An 18,369-nucleotide genomic window follows, 5' to 3' on the forward strand; every position below is an offset into this window, starting at 1 on the left:
ATGCATGTGTGCAAGAGTGTATACTGTGGTGGGGTCACCTGTACTGTAACATAACTCCAAGATCCCGGGTGAGGCGTTCTCATCAATACTGAACTTTGCTACCAGCATCTGCTTGGCGATTCTACATTGTTGTGTTTCCCAAAGTCTGCCAGATGTCCTTGGCTGCTGAAGTGCTTCTCCACTGGGAGAGGGCATTCCTGTCTGGCGATTGCTGTGCTGTGTCCATTCATCCATTGTCACAGCATCTGCACGGTTTTGCCTACGTACTATGCATCAGGGCTTCCTTGCCCAGTGTATGAGGTAGACAACATTGGCCGAGTCACATAAGTATCTGTTGGGCAGGTGTTGGGTGGTGTTCCCATGTGTGATGGTATATGTGTTGGGCTTGTCTGCAGGGGATGGCTGTTTTAATATGCTTAGAGTAGAAACTAGAGAAATGTAGTATCGTGTAATTTCCGGTAGAGTGAGGTACAGAGGTGTCTGTATTTGATAGAGCTGCATGTGTTCAAGAATGAAACTGATACTAGATAGTCCATAGGAAGTCTCTTGGCGAGTTGAAACTTGTTGATATCACTAAGCAGTTGTTTCAGTGATTTCTCACCATGAGTCTAAAGGAAGAAAATGTCATCAACACATCTGGTATATAGCATTGGTTGGAGGTTCTGTGCGACAAAGAAATCGTGCTCGAACCTGTGCATGAAAAAGCCGGCATACTGGGGAGCAAATCTGGTCCCCATGGCTGTTCCGTGACTAGATGAAGAGCTGGTTGTCGAAAGTGACAACGTCGTTTTCAAGAATGAATTGGATGAGTTGTAGGATGGTGTCTGGAAATTGGCAGTTGCTAGTAATGGGTACTGAGGGGGTTGCAACAATGTCATTGTCGTTGGAGATGCTGATGTAGAGTGCTGAAACATCCATTATGATGAGGAATGTTCCTCATTCAACTGGTCCATGGGTGTTGAGTTTCTATAAGAAATCTGTAGTATCATGACAGAAGCTGGGAGCTCCCTGTAGAATGGGTTTCAATATGCCCTCAACATAGCTAAAGATGTTCTCACACAGGGTCCCATTTCTTGATACAATGGGACATCCAGGTGTGTTCGTATTGTGTATCTTTGGAAGGCCATACAAGTCCCCTATACAGGAAATATGCAGGATGGATTTGTAGGGTGCTCTGCAGGGCTGGATCAAAAGTCTTGACCAGTCTGTTTGGTTGACGGGTGTGTTCTTTGGTCAGATCAGCAGGTAGTTGTCTTATAGTGTTCTTGGTTGTTCAATTGTTGGTTCACTTCCTTGCAGTAGTCTTTCTATTCTGTTTGACAATGGCTGTCCATTGTCTGCTGGTTTGATGTGTTTTCAAATAAACCTGTTGGACTAAAACGGTCTTACGAGGAAAGGCTGAGGGACTTGAGGCTCTTTTCGTTAGAGAGAAGAAGGTTGAGAGGTGACTTAATTGAAGCATATAAAATAATCAGAGGGTTAGATAGGGTGGATAGGGAGAGCCTTTTTCCTAGGATGGTGACGGTGAGCACGAGGGGGCATAGCTTTAAATTGAGGGGTGAAAGATATAGGACAGATATCAGAGGTAGTTTCTTTATTCAGAGAGTAGTAAGGGAATGGAACGCTTTGCCTGCAATGGTAGTAGATTCGCCAACTTTAGGTACATTTAAGTAGTCATTGGACAAGCATATGGACGTACATGGAATAGTGTTGGTTAGATGGGCTTCAGATCGGTATGACAGGCCAGCACAACATTGAGCGCCGAAGGGCCTGTACTGTGCTATAATGTTTTATATGTTCTAAAACGGGTGCAGTGTGATTTGTGACCTTGTCCACACCGGTCCTACACCAGGATCTGCACATCATGGCTACCATCTACGACACCAACTGCCAGCTCAAAGTGGAGAGGATCTCCAAGAAGATTGCACATGCTGACACTGACATCAAGTTTCTACAAAAATGCAAGAAAGTGCAAAAGATCCAGAGAGGACTACAGATTACAAACCCACTCAAGTCAACCTACAACGCTGATTACACTGACAGACTTTGCCATCACACCTCTCGCAAACTCGCCAATCATCTCATACACCAACTCTACAGCAAGCGCCACAATCTTGAAATCGAGATAAAAGCCCATATTCTCAGCTTGTGCCCAAGATACAGCAGTATAGTTACGAGACACTGCAAAACAGATGAGGCAATGGAACTACAGTACCCACATGCACACCAAGAGCATGAAGCTGGAGGGACTACACATCCCCAGCAGCAACTACCAAGCCTCCCCTGTTACCACAGATGAAAGGGGTACCACCATGGGAAAATCCACTGTCAAATTAGCTGACCACACCCTTCAACCAGAAGGGATCAAAGTTCCCAGCTAAGAACAGGCCTTGAATCAGGCCCCGTTGGTCTCACGGCAGACACAGAGGAATTCATTAGACAAATGAGATTCCAGGAATTCGCACCCATCTTGGTCCCCAAGCGGAAAATGAGGTGTTGTTCTTTCAGCTTGCGTTGGGCTTCGCTGGAACACTGCAGCAAGCTTGTCCTTTCAGGACAGAGAGGAGAATTTTTTTCTTTGGGAGCTGAGTGACTTTAGAACTCTGCCTCAGAAGGCTCTAATAGTGGGATAATTGAATATGTTAAAGACAGAAATGGATAGATTCTTGTTAGTCAAAATTAATGAATATGGGGTAGATGGGAATATGGAGTTTGAAGCATACCAATCAACCACGGTTTGCTTGAAAGGCAGAAAAGGCTTAAAAGACTGATTTGTTGACTTCTGCTCCTATTTTATATGCTCATATGAACTTATCTTACTCTTTTAAACAATAGCAACATTTTAAAACAGTAAATTTTGGTTAGTTGCTAAATGTAAACAAAAATTTGAATTGAGGATGAGATTAATTCCCTCCAGGCATCACACACTGCTTTAGGCAGCAGAGTGTCTGCAACAAAAAAATACAAGCAGCTGATTATTATTAAAACGTAAGTTTTTGTATAAAGGAAAAATGTTGACTTTTAATGGTTCACAGTGGACAAGTATGTATTTGTTAGTGTACAATAGTAATTTCATCCACTAACGAGTAATGTAAATCTGTTCAAAACACATCATATTCACTTCAAAATGAAGCCATGTCAACATGAATGATGCTTGGTGTATTATTCTGTCAGGTGAAATGATATAAACATAAAACTAGAAAATAGTTTTAGAATGGTGGGAGTTGAGTATTATAAAAAAAACAGATCTTGAGGATGACAATTAGCTAACGAGTGCTCTGCTAAGGTTTCAGTTGATCATTTCACCTCTTGTTATCGAAAAGTCTGAATTAATCAAACCTTCCCTGTCCATGTGATCACAAAAAAATGTCACTGTCTTCCAAGCAAGGTCATCTGTCCTGAGTTTTCACAAAGCACCTGATCTATTCATCCAGAAAAATATGCAATCCACCCCAAGTAACTTCCATAATATTTATTTAAATTGCAAGACCTAATTTTAAGAACATGCCAGTCAATAACAGAAGCAGTCATCTTTTCTTTAATACAATTTGTGGAATCAAATCAATCCAAACCACAAGCCGTTAGATACGATCACAGGGGTTCAATTGCCAACTGCTGATCCTCATAGAACCATTGAATCCGTATAGTGTGGAAGCAGGCCATTCAGCCTGACAAGTCCACACCACCCATCTGAACAGCATCCCAGCCAGACCCATTCCCCTACCCCTGCACTTCCCATGTCTAACCAACCTAACTGAAACATCCCTGGCCACTATGGGCAATTTAGCATGGCCAATACATCCACCCTGCACATCTTTGGACTATGGAAGGAAACCAGAAAATACCTGGAGGAAACTCACACAGACACAGGGAGAATGTGCAAACTACATACAAACAATTGCCTGAGGGTGGAATTGAACCTGGGTCCCTGGCGCTATGAGACAGCAGTGCTAACCACTGAGCAAAACTGTTCCTATCTGCTATGTTACTATGTTTCTATGTTTCTATGTTACAAATGCATTTTCCAATAATCAGTCAGGGTTCGTCTTGGAGGCCCAACACACAACTTAAAAAACAACCCTGTCTAAATTGAAATTTCATTTTAAAATTTCTGACGCTCTGCCAGCCCTGGGACCCCAAGGGATTGTTCTTCCCATGGATGCTGCTGGACATGTCAATAGCCTATGTTAGAAATTTCAAAAGCCCCTGAATGGGGTGACATGGTGGCTGAGTGATGGGCATCGATGTCTCACAGTGCCAGGGACCCAAGTTTGATTCAAGTCCCGGGTGACTATCTGTGTAGAATTTGCAATTCTCCCCTTGTCTGCATGGGTTTCCACCAGGTGCCCCAGTTTCCTCCCATAGTCCAAAGATGTTCAGGTTAGGTGGACTGACCATGCTAAATTGCTCCCTAATCACATGGAAAGTGCAGGTTAGGTGGGTTAGCAGTGATATAACAGGTTTACGAGTATAGGCTGGGAGGCTGGGTCTGGGTGGAATGCTGTTCAGGGGGTCAGTGTAGATTCAATAGTTGAATGGCCTCAATCCCCACTTCAGGGATTTTATGAACCTGGAATAGCTCATTTCTGTAGATCTTATTTAAATTTCATCAGTCTGTCAAAATACATGATGGTAGCTCTCTGTCTTATTTACAGATGGAACACTAGTCTCATAAATTTACCCCATTATAGTTATGGGGAGGTTGTCATGTAGTGTTTACGTGTGGAACTAGCAATCCAGAACTCCACGCTGATGTTCTGAAGATATGGGCTTGAATCCCCACCACCAAATTTGAATTGAATTAAATTCTGTAAAGCAAAGCTACTCTAACGGCATCCAGGTAACCTGTGTTAATTGTAAAAACCAATCTGGTTTACGTCCTTTAGGGAAGGAAATCTGCCATTCTTAGCTGGCCCGGCTTACATATGACTTCTGACCAACAGCAATGCGGTTGACTCTTAAATGCCCTCTGGGTAATTAGAAATGGGCAATAAATGCAGATCCAGCCAGTGATGGGCACATTTCATGGATGAATAAATTTCAAAAATGATGAACTGTAGCGATCTGCCCTGTACACAAAAGTGAAATAATAATAAAAGGAATACAATGAAAGAAAGAAAATATGCTTATGCTCAAAGAGATACATACAAATTTCACAGCCACTAGAAAAGTTATCTTATTAAAGTATCACATTTTCCTTTATAGATTACACACAATTAGACATTGTTAAGCTACTACTATTTACCTAGCACTCTGGCTAAGCACAGCAATATTGTTTCATTTAAACATTACTCCCTTTAGGAGAAATCACGGACTAAGTAGAATCAGTATTTTCTAATGCATTTAATATAATTGGAATGCGATATTTTAAGTTACAACTCTCAGAACAAAATCATACACTAAATAAGGCAAAGCAAAATCTCAGCAATTACATTTGTTCAGTTTCTATTTGAAGGTCTTTTTACTAAACTAAAAAATGCAGTTATTTTTAAATTGTTTGCAAACATGATTACCTGTAGCTATAATATTGCTGTAAGGATGAAATAGACCGTTAAATTATGAAGTACAAAATCAATTTTAATTCTGTTTAAAGACTTTACGTTGGGAAATGTTAAGTAAGGAATAAAAAATCATACCTAAATAGTAATTAACTTGGTGGTAAAAAGCACAGCAAAGGAACAAGGTAATATACAACATTTAAGCAGTACAAGTTCTTCTTTAAAGGTGCAACAAATAAAATACATAATCTTATGTAACCTAGGCATTTCACATACGTTTCTTTGCAGATAATTCAAGGCTATTACTATCAGAGAGCTGGGAGAAGATCATCTGCCCACCCACTTTGCTGGGAAATACTATATTAACATAGGTAGTGGGGGAGTGGATGGAGCTCGAAACAAATTAAACAAGACAGGGTAGGGAAGAAAATCATTTAATAAGTAATTAGCACAAAAATTCACCACCGTTGATTGGCAATGGAATTCTCAGTGCCAAGACAACAGTTTAGTTGAAATAAAACAACCAGGTAATTTGTCATCCAAAGTGAGGTGCTGACTCTGGCATTTTATGAGAACCTTTGTGGGTGTGAAGAGGTCAGGTTAGATGACACTACACTGAACCACCCCCACATTTTCCACAGCCAACATGTCTCCACTAAAACAATCCTACAGAAAGACAAATGGGTTTTTAGGAAGCTAGGGAAACTTATCACTAAGGTCCCAAACCTCTGGATAACATATCTCTTTGGGAGTAAATGCTTGTCAGTGTTGTGCATACCAAAAATCAACATCTCATTAAAATACTAGACTTTTCTTGCTATCTACTGAAACTACATCTTTATAGAAAATGTAATAAGAGATAGCCTATACTTATTTTTTCTCAGAATAAGTTCTTTCAATTTTTTTCAAAGGAATATGAGTTACTAATATACAGACAACTGAAAACTTTTCACTTGAAACACTATTCTATGATTTTCAAATGGCTTTTATTATCAAACTTAATAAAAATTACCATGGCTGGTGTTATAAATTCCACTTTTCTCTTTTCCTCTCCAGAGGTTGACAGCAAATAATGGAAATGATTAGTAACACAACTCTGTACTTTACCCAAAAAACAATTCTCCACAGTTGAGTCGATAAACTGTAGGTCAGCAGCTCTTTATTTCAGAACAATAGTGGAAGAACATCACTATCAATTTGAATTGTGATCTTTCAAACAGAGCTGATCAGATCTCAAATCAACAATGAGCAGAAGCAAAATCATGAAATTTTTCCCCTTATCAAGCACTGCAATGTGTCACCTCCTCTATTGTAGCTGAAGTGGCAATTTCAACACATTCACAATCAAAGTGACTTTACAAATTCCTATACTCAGCAAAGGGCTTAATTTTATCCCCTCAATCAATTTCAGGTATGACATGGCATTGAATTCTTCGTCCACTGTCCACTTCTTTCAATAGGAGTCCTTTGCCATCATATAGGCCCTTTCATTCATCTCCAATAACTCTCCCTCCTTCTGGATCTCTTCGTCAATCTTTCGACTTCCACTTGTTTTCTTCAACTTCTGACATGATATCAGCTGACTTAATTTATCTATGGTCCTCATTCACACTAACCTGTCTCCATCTGAACTTGCCAAACTCCATTTTCTCAGGTCCAACCTCAATTTGACTATCAAAACTGATGATAAAGCTGGTGCCATTGTCTTCTGACTGCTACCTGACTGGGGTTGAGTGCCAACTCTCAGAAACTGCCACCCAACTCCTCTGGATCCCCAGCCTGTAATGTAATCTGGTCTTTACTCTAATGAGGTCAGCCAGGTGGACCTCACAGAATATGAGCTCCCTGACTGGGGCTGTTAATCTGATCCAATCGAGCTGACAAATAACAACAGGAGGGTCAGGCATCCTTACAGTCTGAGAACTAGCTCTGAGGGAGCTGTGTCAGTATCAAGGACTTTCCACAAGTAAATAAAGATGACTTGGTGACAGGATAAGGCCTCTGTGATTTCAGACCCCATCACTGAACATCAATCTGTTATTGTGAGAACTGTCAGAGAGTTCATTTCCTCTGAAAATGATGCCTCCACAGCTTCCTACCTTATAGTCCTCAAACCATGCACAGTCCACTTCTGCCTCTTTCCCAAAATCTAACAGCAGGACTGTCCTGGCAGACCCATTGGTTCAGCCTGTTCATGCCCGCTGAAATTATTTCTTCTTGCCTTGACTCTATTTATTCCCCCCTTGTTTAATCTCTTCAATGTTTCATTTGTGATTTTTCTGATGTTTTACATCAGTTCTAAAATTTCGAGTTTTCTAACCCGAGCCATCTCTTTTTCACCATAGGCATGCAATCTCTCAAAACATCCATCCCCCACCAGCATCGCCTGAAGGCTCGCCATTTCTTCCTTGAAAATAGGTCTAAACAGTCTCCATCCACCACCAACTTCCTTTGTCTGGCAGGGCTCTGTTCTCTTGGAACAACTTCTTCATCTCACTTTGTCCAAGTCAAGGGTGTGACTATGGGTACCTGCATGGGTGCCAGCTATACCTGTGTTTTTTTCATGGACAATATGGAATTATCCTTCCTACTTAGATTCTACTTGCAACATGAATGCTGCTTCCTCCTGTGTGGAATTGGAAATGTTTGTGTTTATCAATTTTGCTTCCAATTTTCAGCTTGCTCTCACCCTCACCTGGTCCATCTCTAATTCTTCCCTCTTCTTCCTTGACTTCTGTGTTTTCATTTCTGGGGATAGGCTGTTCACCAATATTCATTAATAGTGCACTGACTCACACAGTTACTATAATTACACTTCCTCACACCCTACTTCCTGTACGTTTCTACATCTGTCGCAACTGTTCAAATAATGACACCCTCCATCAGGGTGCCTCCACCATGATATTCATTTTCCTCAGCCTGGTCTGACCAATTTCCCAGACTTCTGCCCTCACCTTTACTACCTCTCCTTCTCTGAACAACGATAGGGTTCCCCTTGTCCTCACTTTCTACCTGACCAGTCTCCGCATTCAAAGGATCATCAGCCACCATTTCTGCCACCTCAGCAGGATGCCACCACCAAACATATCCTCTCTTTCCCTCTACTGTCAGCATTTGCAGGGACTGTTTCCTTGATGACATCCTGGTCCACTGTACCATCATTCCTAACACTTCCTCACTCCTCCAGGGCACCTTCCCATGTAATTGAAAAAGGTGTAACACTTGGTCATTCATCTCCTGCATTCTCAGTGTCCAAGTCCCAAAACATACCTTCCTAATGAAGCAGCTTTTCACTTGAGATAACAAGGTGTAGAGCTGGATGAACACAGCAGGCCAAGCAGCATCAGAGGAGCAGGAAAGCTGACATTTTGGGCCTAGAGGGTCTAAGCCCGACACATCAGTTTTCCTGCTCCTCTGATGCTGCTTGGCCTGCTGTGTTTATCCAGCTCTGCATCTTGTTATCTCAGATTCTCCAGCACCTGCAGTTCCAACTGTCTCTGAAACAGCCTTTCACTTGGACTTTTTCCTCAGTCTAGTGCATTAGAAAATCTATTCACAGTATTGTCTCCCTTACAATAGCAAGGTTGGATGACTGTTTTGCTGAACATCCTTGATCTGTTCCTAGGAATGACCCCCATCTTCCAGTTGTTTGCTATTTCAATAAACCACCCCTCACTCTCATGTTAACCTGAGCCGGCTGCTGCGTTCCAATAAAGCCCAACACGGGCTCAATGAATACCACCTCATTTTCTACTTAGGCACTTTACAGCCTGCCCTGGGGGTCATATTTAAAAATTACAAAGAATATACATCACAGAGTCGGGCCACCTGGCTCACCTGGCCTGTACTGGTGTTTGCTCTACATGACACTCTTGCTGTTCTGTCTTCCTTATTTCAGATTTTCTCAATTTGTTCCACACATTTGTCTAGCTTCCTTTTGGAAGCAACTAAACATCTTACATTAATCAGTTCTAGTAGTAATGGGTTCAAATTCTAATCACTGTCTTGTGTAAAGAAATTGTTCTTATTTTGTTATTGGACTGAACAGTAACTATTCTGTATTTAAAACTTCTAGAACTGAATTTTCCATATGAAGGCAGGAAACTGAAGTCAGGTTTGTTTTGGGAACAGAAACTAGCACTGGTAGGAAACTGACTGTAATTCGTACCTTCGCCTGAGGAAATCCTTCATCATATTTTTCCATCTACTTACGGTCAGCGGGGTAGATATTGGATCTGAAGAAGTATGGCACTCACGTTAACATCCCACGGAAGCTATCACTGCCTGTTATCCTCAGGGGCAGATTTACAGTTTTTACCAAAGCTCCTTATTTCGACAGAGAGAAGTGTGATTGCAGAGGTAAACAGGTGACATTGGTTTTTATCATTTTTTGTGCATAAATCTGGTGTTCCCGTGGAAGAATGAGTAAGTAGGCACATCTTCATGGAATTTCTCATCCCTTAGGATCTATCCAGTCATTGAGAGGCTGGAAGTGAAGATTGAGGCAGCATGAAACAATAGAAGATAAAGCAGTTGTGGCACCTAGCAGGAAAACTTGCCGACAAAAGGAGAACTTTTATTTTGATTGGAAACTTGTTGGATGTTGACCGAATGCATCTTTCCTGCTAATGGATATCACTGTCCAGTCACTGTGCTTTGATTGCCAGAAGGTGCAACTGATTATATCCCGGATTTGGGAGAATCCAGTGAAGGAGGCCAAAGCTCTTGAGCTGACTATTAGGAGGAACCAAATGCGAATACATTCAAGATCATGCTGATTTTGATGGTCGCTAGCAGGTCATGGAGACCAGCATCACAAGATGCAAGGTCTTCTACACGAGGAGCACAGATACCTTAGATGATTTTGCTTAGAAAGTTATATCCTCCTGCAGCACTATTTCTCAGTCATCTCCAAATAGTTCAGCAGTAAATCAGTATCGGAAATTCAACTCCATCACCTTTCTGCCCATTTTCTATCTGTGCCCTCTCAATGCCCAGAGTTCAATTTTTCCTAGGAAAGATGTTCTTGCTTAACACCATTAGGCCCAAAATCTGAGAGTTTTGTCTCTGTTCCTAGGAATGACCCCCATCTTCCAGTGGTTTGCCATTTCAATAAACCACCCCTCACTCTCATGTTAACCTGAGCCGGCTGCTGCGTTCCAATAAAGCCCAACACGGGCTCAATTAATACTACCTCATTTTCTACTTAGGCACTTTACAGCCTGCCCTGGGGGTCAGCTGGAATGGTTCTATGTTGAAAACAGCCACCCAATTTTCCTTGGCAGTTTTGGCCCCCACCCCTAATGCAATGTTAATACATATCACATTTAAGCCTTGGAATTAGTACCCATTTTCCCCTGCACATGTGCGGTGCCAAGGTATTCTCTTATCCAGTCTCCTTTTGCACTACTGAAAGTATTACACAGTCCAGGTGACAACCCTTGGGCAGTTCATCCGCATATACCAGCCTGTTTTCAGTTGGTTAGTTTCTGAAGGTGAGAGTAGCATGGCCACTCCTTCAAATCAGAACTGCAACTCATCAAAAGCTCTTACTGAGCTTTAACTATTTTAATTAGCTTGAATTAGAGGACCAGCAGGATTTCTGAACAATCCTTATGATATTTATTTTGCAAGTTTGTAATCCAATTTACTTTACAAATAATTCATGAATAAACAAAATATTTGCTGTGATCTTGAATCTATTTCACACCATAAAACAAACCAAAGCACACGGGCCCTTTTATCAGGCTAATCAGGATCATTTCTTGATCATTAATTTTCCTGAAACTTAAGTTTCAGGAAACTGCCTGACTTAAAACTTCAAGTTTCATTATCAGTTGGTGGACCATCAGACAGTGACATTTTCCCATTTATTCTTTGTTAACTGAACAGCTAGTCAAAAAATGACCTCTGATTTGACCCAGAGTTTCATGCCTAGAGTCTGGCAACTCAATTTGCCAACAGGACAAGCATCTGGTTGCAGTCGGAGCTTAAACATTTCCCAGTGGTATAAATCTCCCAAACACTACAGACCCAATCAAACTTAAGTTTATTTCATAGATACTTGAACTCTGATTTTAAAGGCTTTAATACACTTTTTAGAATTAACAATGTAAATTGCAAGTTGGAGAAATCAGCAGGATAATTCTATTATATTTAGCTCTCAGCTTTGTCTACGTTGCAGACAAGTCTCCAAGGCTGCTATCACATCATGTCCCTCTGTTTCATGAAGACTTCCACATGTATATTATTCAAAACATGCCTTGCATTGGCAAAAATATGTGATCGCCCTGAATTACAATCTGTGCTAATCATTATTGTACCTAACATTAGCGTTACTTTCTGATTTTCTACTTTTGCTGTTTGTGAGATAATTCTCACAATTGATACAGAAGACTTCAAAGTAACAGTGCAGTCTGTGTTTAAATATCAAACTATTAGAATTTAAATATAACTTGCATGCCCTGTTCACTAGTCCTCTCTGACTGGCATTGGTTTCTGCTTCAGTAATAATGACAATACTTTTATTTATAACGTCCATCCTCAAATTCAATGTGCTCAGGAGCTTGCCCAACAAATCTAGGACTTCCTCTAGCTCTAGAATCTTCTGTACTCCATCGATTTTGGCTTTTCATTCACCTTTGATTTTAATCACCCACCACTGATGGCTGTAACTTCAGCTGCCTAATCTATAGACCAGAAATTCCTTCTCTAATCTCTCCACCACTTCTCCGCTCCCTTGTTTTCGACACTCCTTAAAACGTGCCTTTGAGCAAGCTTTTAATTGTCTGTCATAACATATCGGTTTGTGGTTTAATGTCAAAGTTTTTTTGACAGCACTTCTATCTTGGTGCATTTTTATATATTAAGCCACTACGTAAATGTAAGTCGCTATCATTGTTGCATGTTACAAGCCTTGACATACTGTGTAATTCATAAGGATGCCTTGCTACAATTTATTGTGCTTTGTTGAGGCCACATTGAAACATTGTGCACACTTTTCTCTCTATATCAAATGAAAGATATACTTACTTTGCATCTGCTTCAGAAAAGATTTATTGCATTGGCTCCTAGAATGGAAGGGTTTTCCTAAGGTGAGATACTGAATAAATTGAGTATTTTGTGATTTTCAGATGAGAGGTCACCTTACTGAAACAGATTCCGTAGAGGCTTGACAGGGTAGTCTCAGAAAGGCTGCTCCCCCTAGTTTAAGTATGTAGAACATGGGAGCATAGCCATATAGTAAAGGATTGACTATTTTGGACTGAGATAAGGAGAAATTTCTTCAGAGGGCTGTAAATGTTTGGAATTCTCCACCCCAGAATTATCATCGTTCTATCTCACAATTATATTCGAGATTTGGAAAGGTTCTTGATTGGGATATCAGGATCAGACAGAAATGTAAAGTTGAGTCAGACTAGTCATGAACATGCTCAAGAGGATATACAGTCTACTTCAGTTCCTATTTCTTATGTTCTAACTAAAAAGGAAGTAATGCACAATATAAAAGATAAAATGAACTTCTGGAGTAAGATTGAAGAGTTCAGGAACCTTGCTTCACCCTGAAGCATCTTAATACATTAAAATGTGCATGTTACAATTGGTAATGAGTGCAATGTGCTTACATTCTGAGAATAAGCATATGGAAGTAAAGGGATTTTTATGAACCTATGTTCAATTTACTACTTTATCTCACTTGAAATATATAAGATTGAACATGCAAGTATATGATGGCTAGATGTGAACCGGACATTTCCTGTTCTTGGAAATCGGTAACTCGGGGTTACTGTTTAAAAATGCATCAAAGATCCATTTAAAACAGAAGGGAGGCCTTCTTTTCAAGGAGGATCATACATTTTTGGAACTCTCTTCCTGAAAAGCTCACGGAAGCAGAGTCTTTGAATACTTTTACAGAAGAGGTGAATTGAGTCTTGGTAAGCAAGGGAATAAAAGGTTATTAGGACGTGTAGGAATGTGGATATATGGTTACAATCAAATCAGCCACAATCTTATTAAATGGCTGAGCAGGATCAATGGGTCAAATGGTCTACTTATGCTTCTTACTCATATGCTCATATATTCCTTAATCTTTTGTTGTTTTTGGGTGGCAATGAGAATGTTTAGCTCCAAACTATGCATTGTTTATTTAAAACAGAAGTGATATCACCATTTAATTCATGGATATAAAAGAAGAAAAATATCTTTGTTTATAATAATACCTGTATAAATGGATATTAACCGTTTATAAGTGATTCACTGGTGCCTGAAATTCTTTTTTTCATAAATGAACTCTTGACTTGAATAAATTTTGGAATAACATTTCACCATAATTTACATACTGATTTATTTATTCATTAAATCATTAATTGATCTATAAAATACTTAGAGACAGCAATATGTTGATTAAAGTAAAACATCTTAATAAATTAATATAAACTAATCAAATTCAGTGATTTTACAATACCTGTGATTGCTCAATCTCTGCTTTATTTAGCTTGATACCAATTATATCAGCTGCAAACCTCTGAAAACACAGGAATACCTACCAAAAAGAACACATTAAAAGATAAGAAAAAAGCAAATATACACAGCTACTAAACTAACTAGATTAATCATTTTTTCATCTCATCATTGGACATTCAAACTAGATCTACCCACATCTTGAAGTTTGTCATAAGTTGTATTTTATATACAGTATTTTATCCAGGTCCTAACTAAACTGATGAAAATCGAAACATAATAAATATGGCAAAAAACTTGAATTAAAAAAATGACATTTATTTTTCTGGAGTGGGTTGGGAAAAATAAAGCTCTAACTTTATCAATTGCATTGTACACAAAATGGTACGCAGTTGTAAAACTATATACCAAATTGTAAAACTCATCATCACTATTATTAAGCGGTTCTCATTTGCGATCAGCAATCTGCTGATTTTTAGGTGTTCGAATCACCCCCAGATCCCTGATTCTGATACTGACCTTATTTAGGAATGTGAAATTAGTAAAGCAGTAGACAGGTGTTTCAGGGGCAAAAGAATCTCTGTGATTATAAAGTGCAAAAGGTATGTATTTAAAACAAATAAAGGCAAATACAACAAATAGTGAAATTGACACCATCAATTATACAGAGGACAGTAACTAAAAACGATTAAATCAAATACAGGTTAAACACTATTAGAACTAAACAACAGGGTTTTAATCACAGAGGGACGTTTGTCAGGCTTCATACCTTTTGGTTCCCTGCAGTGTATCCACCCACCTTCTCCTCCCTGCTATCTATGTTGGATACTTTGGGATCTTGAGATTTTAAACTCACCACAGGGTATAAACATGATTTGGAAATAAAGCTGGTGGTTGCTACTTGCTATGGCCAGTGCTTCGATAAAGACAGTTGACAGCCTGGGTTGAATCTGCTGATGCGGTAGGATGCATAGTGGGTTTATTGAGTGAGTACTTGGTTTTCCTTACTTTGTGGTGGTTTTTGTGAGCTGTTTTTGTGTCTGAGGCCTTATTGAGTGAGTACTTGGTTTTCCTTACTTTGTGGTGGTTTTTGTGAGCTGTTTTTGTGTCTGAGGCCTTGTGGAGTTGGTCGGGTCAGTGATTTCAGAGGTCATCATTTGTCAGATCTGATGGTCGGGATCATTCACTGTTGGTTATCCTGGTATGGAACAGGCGTGCGTCAGTAGGTTTCAGGATTGCCATCGGGATCCCTTTTCCAGAGATAGCTGTGCAGATAGTTCTCGGGGAAAGCCACACATGTTGGGATTCCTCTCCTGACAGTAACTCTGGGGATAACTCCTGGGGCAAGTCGCTGTCTCAGGTGAGGTCGGGATCTGCAATTATACTAACTATGGGCCTGTGCACGCCAAATCTGCACTTGCCATTGTGTTATGGTGTTCCCTTTGAGGCAGTGATAGTCAGAACTACAGATGCTGGAGAATCTGAGATAACAAGGTGTAGAGCTGGATGAACACAGCAGGCCAAGCAGCAGAGGAGCAGGAAGGCTAATGTTTTGGGCCCAGAAATGGGGAGGGGAGGGGGTTCTGTAATAAATAGGGAGAGAGAGAGGGGGAGGCGCATAGAAGATGGATAGAGGAGAAGATCGGTGGAGAAGAGACAGACCGGTCAAAAAGGTGGGGATGGAGCCAGTAAAGGCGAGTGGAGGTGGGGAAGTAGGGAGGAGATAGGTCAGTCCAGGGAGGACGGACAGGTTAAGAGGGCAGGATGAGGTTAGTTGGTAGGAGATGGGTGTGGGCCATGAGGTATGAGGAGGGAATAGGTGGGAGGATGGACAGGATAGGGACGCGGGGAAAAGGTGGGCTGGTTTTGGGGTGTGGTAGGTGGAGGGGAGATTTTGAAGCTTGTGAAGGCCACATTGATACCATTGGGCTGCAGGGTTCCCAAGCGGAATATGAGTTGCTGTTCCTGCAACCTTCGGGTGGCATCGTTGTGGCACTGCAGGAGGCCCAGGATGGACATGTCATCTAAGGAATGGGAGGGGGAGTTGAAATGGTTCGCGACTGGGATGTGCAGTTGTTTAGTGCGAACCGAGTTTAGGAGTTCTGCAAAGTGGTCCGCAAACCTCCGCTTGGTTTCCCCGATGTAGAGGAAACCACAACGGGTACAGTGGATACAGTATACTACATTAACAGATATGCAGGTGAACATCTGCTTGATGTGGAAGGTCTTCTTGAGGCCTGGATCGGGGTGAGGGGGGAGATGTAGGGGCAGGTGTACCACTTCCTGCAGTTGCAGGGAAAAGTATGGGGTGAGGTGGGGCTGGAGGGGAGTGTGGAGCGGACAAGGGAGTCACAGAGAGAGTGGTCTCTCCGGATGGCAGATAAGGGTGGAGAGGGAAAAATGTCTTTGGTGGTGGGGTCGGATTGCAGATGGTGAACGTGTCGGAGGATGATGTGTTGGACACAGACGTTGGTGGGGTGGTACAAGAGGACAAGGGAGATTCTCTTTTGGCTGTTATTGCGGGGACGGGGTGTGAGGGATGAGTTGTTGGAAATGCGGTCAACGGCGTTCTCGACTACTGAGGGAGGGAATGATGCAGTGCTTGAAAAACGAGGACATCTGAGGTGTACGGGAGTGGAATGGCTCATCCTGGGAGCAGATGCGGCAGAGGCGAAGGAATTGGGAATAGAGAATGACATTTTTGCAAGAAGGTGGGTGGGAGGAGGTGTATTCTAGGTAGCTGTGGGAGTTGGTGGGCTTGAAATGGATATCGGTTTCTAGGTGGTTTTCCGAGATGGAGAAAGAGCGGTCCAAGAAGGACAGAGAGGTATTAGAGATGGTCGAGGTGAACTTAAGGTTGGTGTGGAAGGTGTTGATGAAGTGGATGAACTGTACGAGCTCCTCATGGGAGCATGAGGCGGCGCTGATACAGTCATCAATGTAACGGAGGAAGAAGTGGGGTTTAGGGCCAGTGTAGGTACGGAAGAGAGGTTGTTCCATGTAACCTACAAAGAGGTAGGCATAGCTTGGGCCCATGCGGGTACCCGTGGCCACCCCCTTTATCTGTAGAAAGTGGGAGGAATTGAAAGAGAAGTTGTTGAGGGTGAGGACGAGTTTGGCTAAGCCAATGAGGGTGTCAGTGGAGGGGGACTGGTCGGGCCTGTGGGACAGGAAGAAGCAGAGGGCCTTTAGGCCATCTGTACGTGGAATGCAGATGTATAGGGACTGGATGTCCAAGGTAAAGATGTGGTGTTGGGGACCGGGGAATTGGACGTTCTGGAGGAAGTGGAGGCCGTGGGTGGTGTCACAGATGTAGGTAGGGGTTTCCTGGACCAAGGAGGAGAAAATGCAGTTCAGATAGGTGGAGATGAGTTCGGTGGGCAGAAGCAGGCGGAGACAACGGGTCGACCAGGGCAGATAATGGGAACTGCAGATGCTGGGGAATCCAAGATAACAAAATGTGAGGCTGGATGAACACAGCAGGCCAAGCAGCATCTCAGGAGCACAAAAGCTGACGTTTCGGGCCTAGACCCTTCATCAGAGAGGGGGATGGGGTGAGGGTTCTGGAATAAATAGGGAGAGAGGGGGAGGCAGATTGAAGATGGAGAGAAAAGAACATAGGTGGAGAGGAGCGTATAGGTGGGGAGGTAGGGAGGGGATAGGTCAGTCCAGGGAAGACGGACAGGTCAAGGAGGTGGGATGAGGTTAGTAGGTAGGAGATGGAGGTGCGGCTTGGGATGGGAGGAAGGGATGGGTGAGAGGAAGAACAGGTTAGGGAGGCAGAGACAGGTTGGACTGGTTTTGGGATGCAGTGGGTGGAGGGGAAGAGCTGGGCTGGTTTTGGGATGCGGTGGGGGAAGGGGAGATTTTGAGGCTGGTGAAGTCCACATTGATACCATTGGGCTGCAGGGTTCCCAAACGGAATATGAGTTGCTGTTCCTGCAACCTTCGGGTGGCATCATTGTGGCACTGCAGGAGGCCCATGATGGACATGTCTTCTAAAGAATGGGAGGGGGAGTGGAAATGGTTTGCGACTGGGAGGTGCAATTGTTTATTGCGAACCGACCAGAGCAGTCAGGTTTTGTGGATTTTGAGAAGGAGATAGAAGCGGGAGGCACAGGGTGAAGAACAATGAGCTTGGTGGCTGTGGATGGGAGGTCTCCTGAAGTGATGAGGTTCTGGATGGTTTGGAAAATGAAGATTTGGTGGTCAGGGGTAGAGTCATGATCTCGGGGACGGTAGGAGGTGGTGTCGGAGAGTTGGCAGAGGCGGCGGAAAAACTGCTCTGTCCAAACATGACCGGTATTTGTCGATGTGTGGATGGAGAGGGACAAAGGTGAGCCCTTTAGTGAAGACTGACCGTTCATCCTCAGGTGTAGGTATGGGGGGGATGGTGAAGACTCGGCAGGGC

The 18,369-nt window shown here is 42.2% G+C and overlaps 1 protein-coding gene across 1 annotated transcript in view; it reads right to left on the reverse strand.

Annotated features, from left to right (window-relative positions):
- Window positions 1–18,369, reverse strand: part of rab28 (RAB28, member RAS oncogene family) — a 104,741-nt gene that overhangs the window by 14,029 nt on the left and 72,343 nt on the right. The window contains exon 6 of the mRNA XM_048541532.2: window positions 13,963–14,040. Within this exon, the coding sequence (XP_048397489.1) occupies window positions 13,963–14,040 (78 nt within the window). The remainder of the gene's footprint in view (window positions 1–13,962; window positions 14,041–18,369) is intronic.

This window comes from Stegostoma tigrinum, chromosome 1 (assembly GCF_030684315.1).
Source record: "Stegostoma tigrinum isolate sSteTig4 chromosome 1, sSteTig4.hap1, whole genome shotgun sequence".
Taxonomy (NCBI): domain Eukaryota; kingdom Metazoa; phylum Chordata; class Chondrichthyes; order Orectolobiformes; family Stegostomatidae; genus Stegostoma; species Stegostoma tigrinum.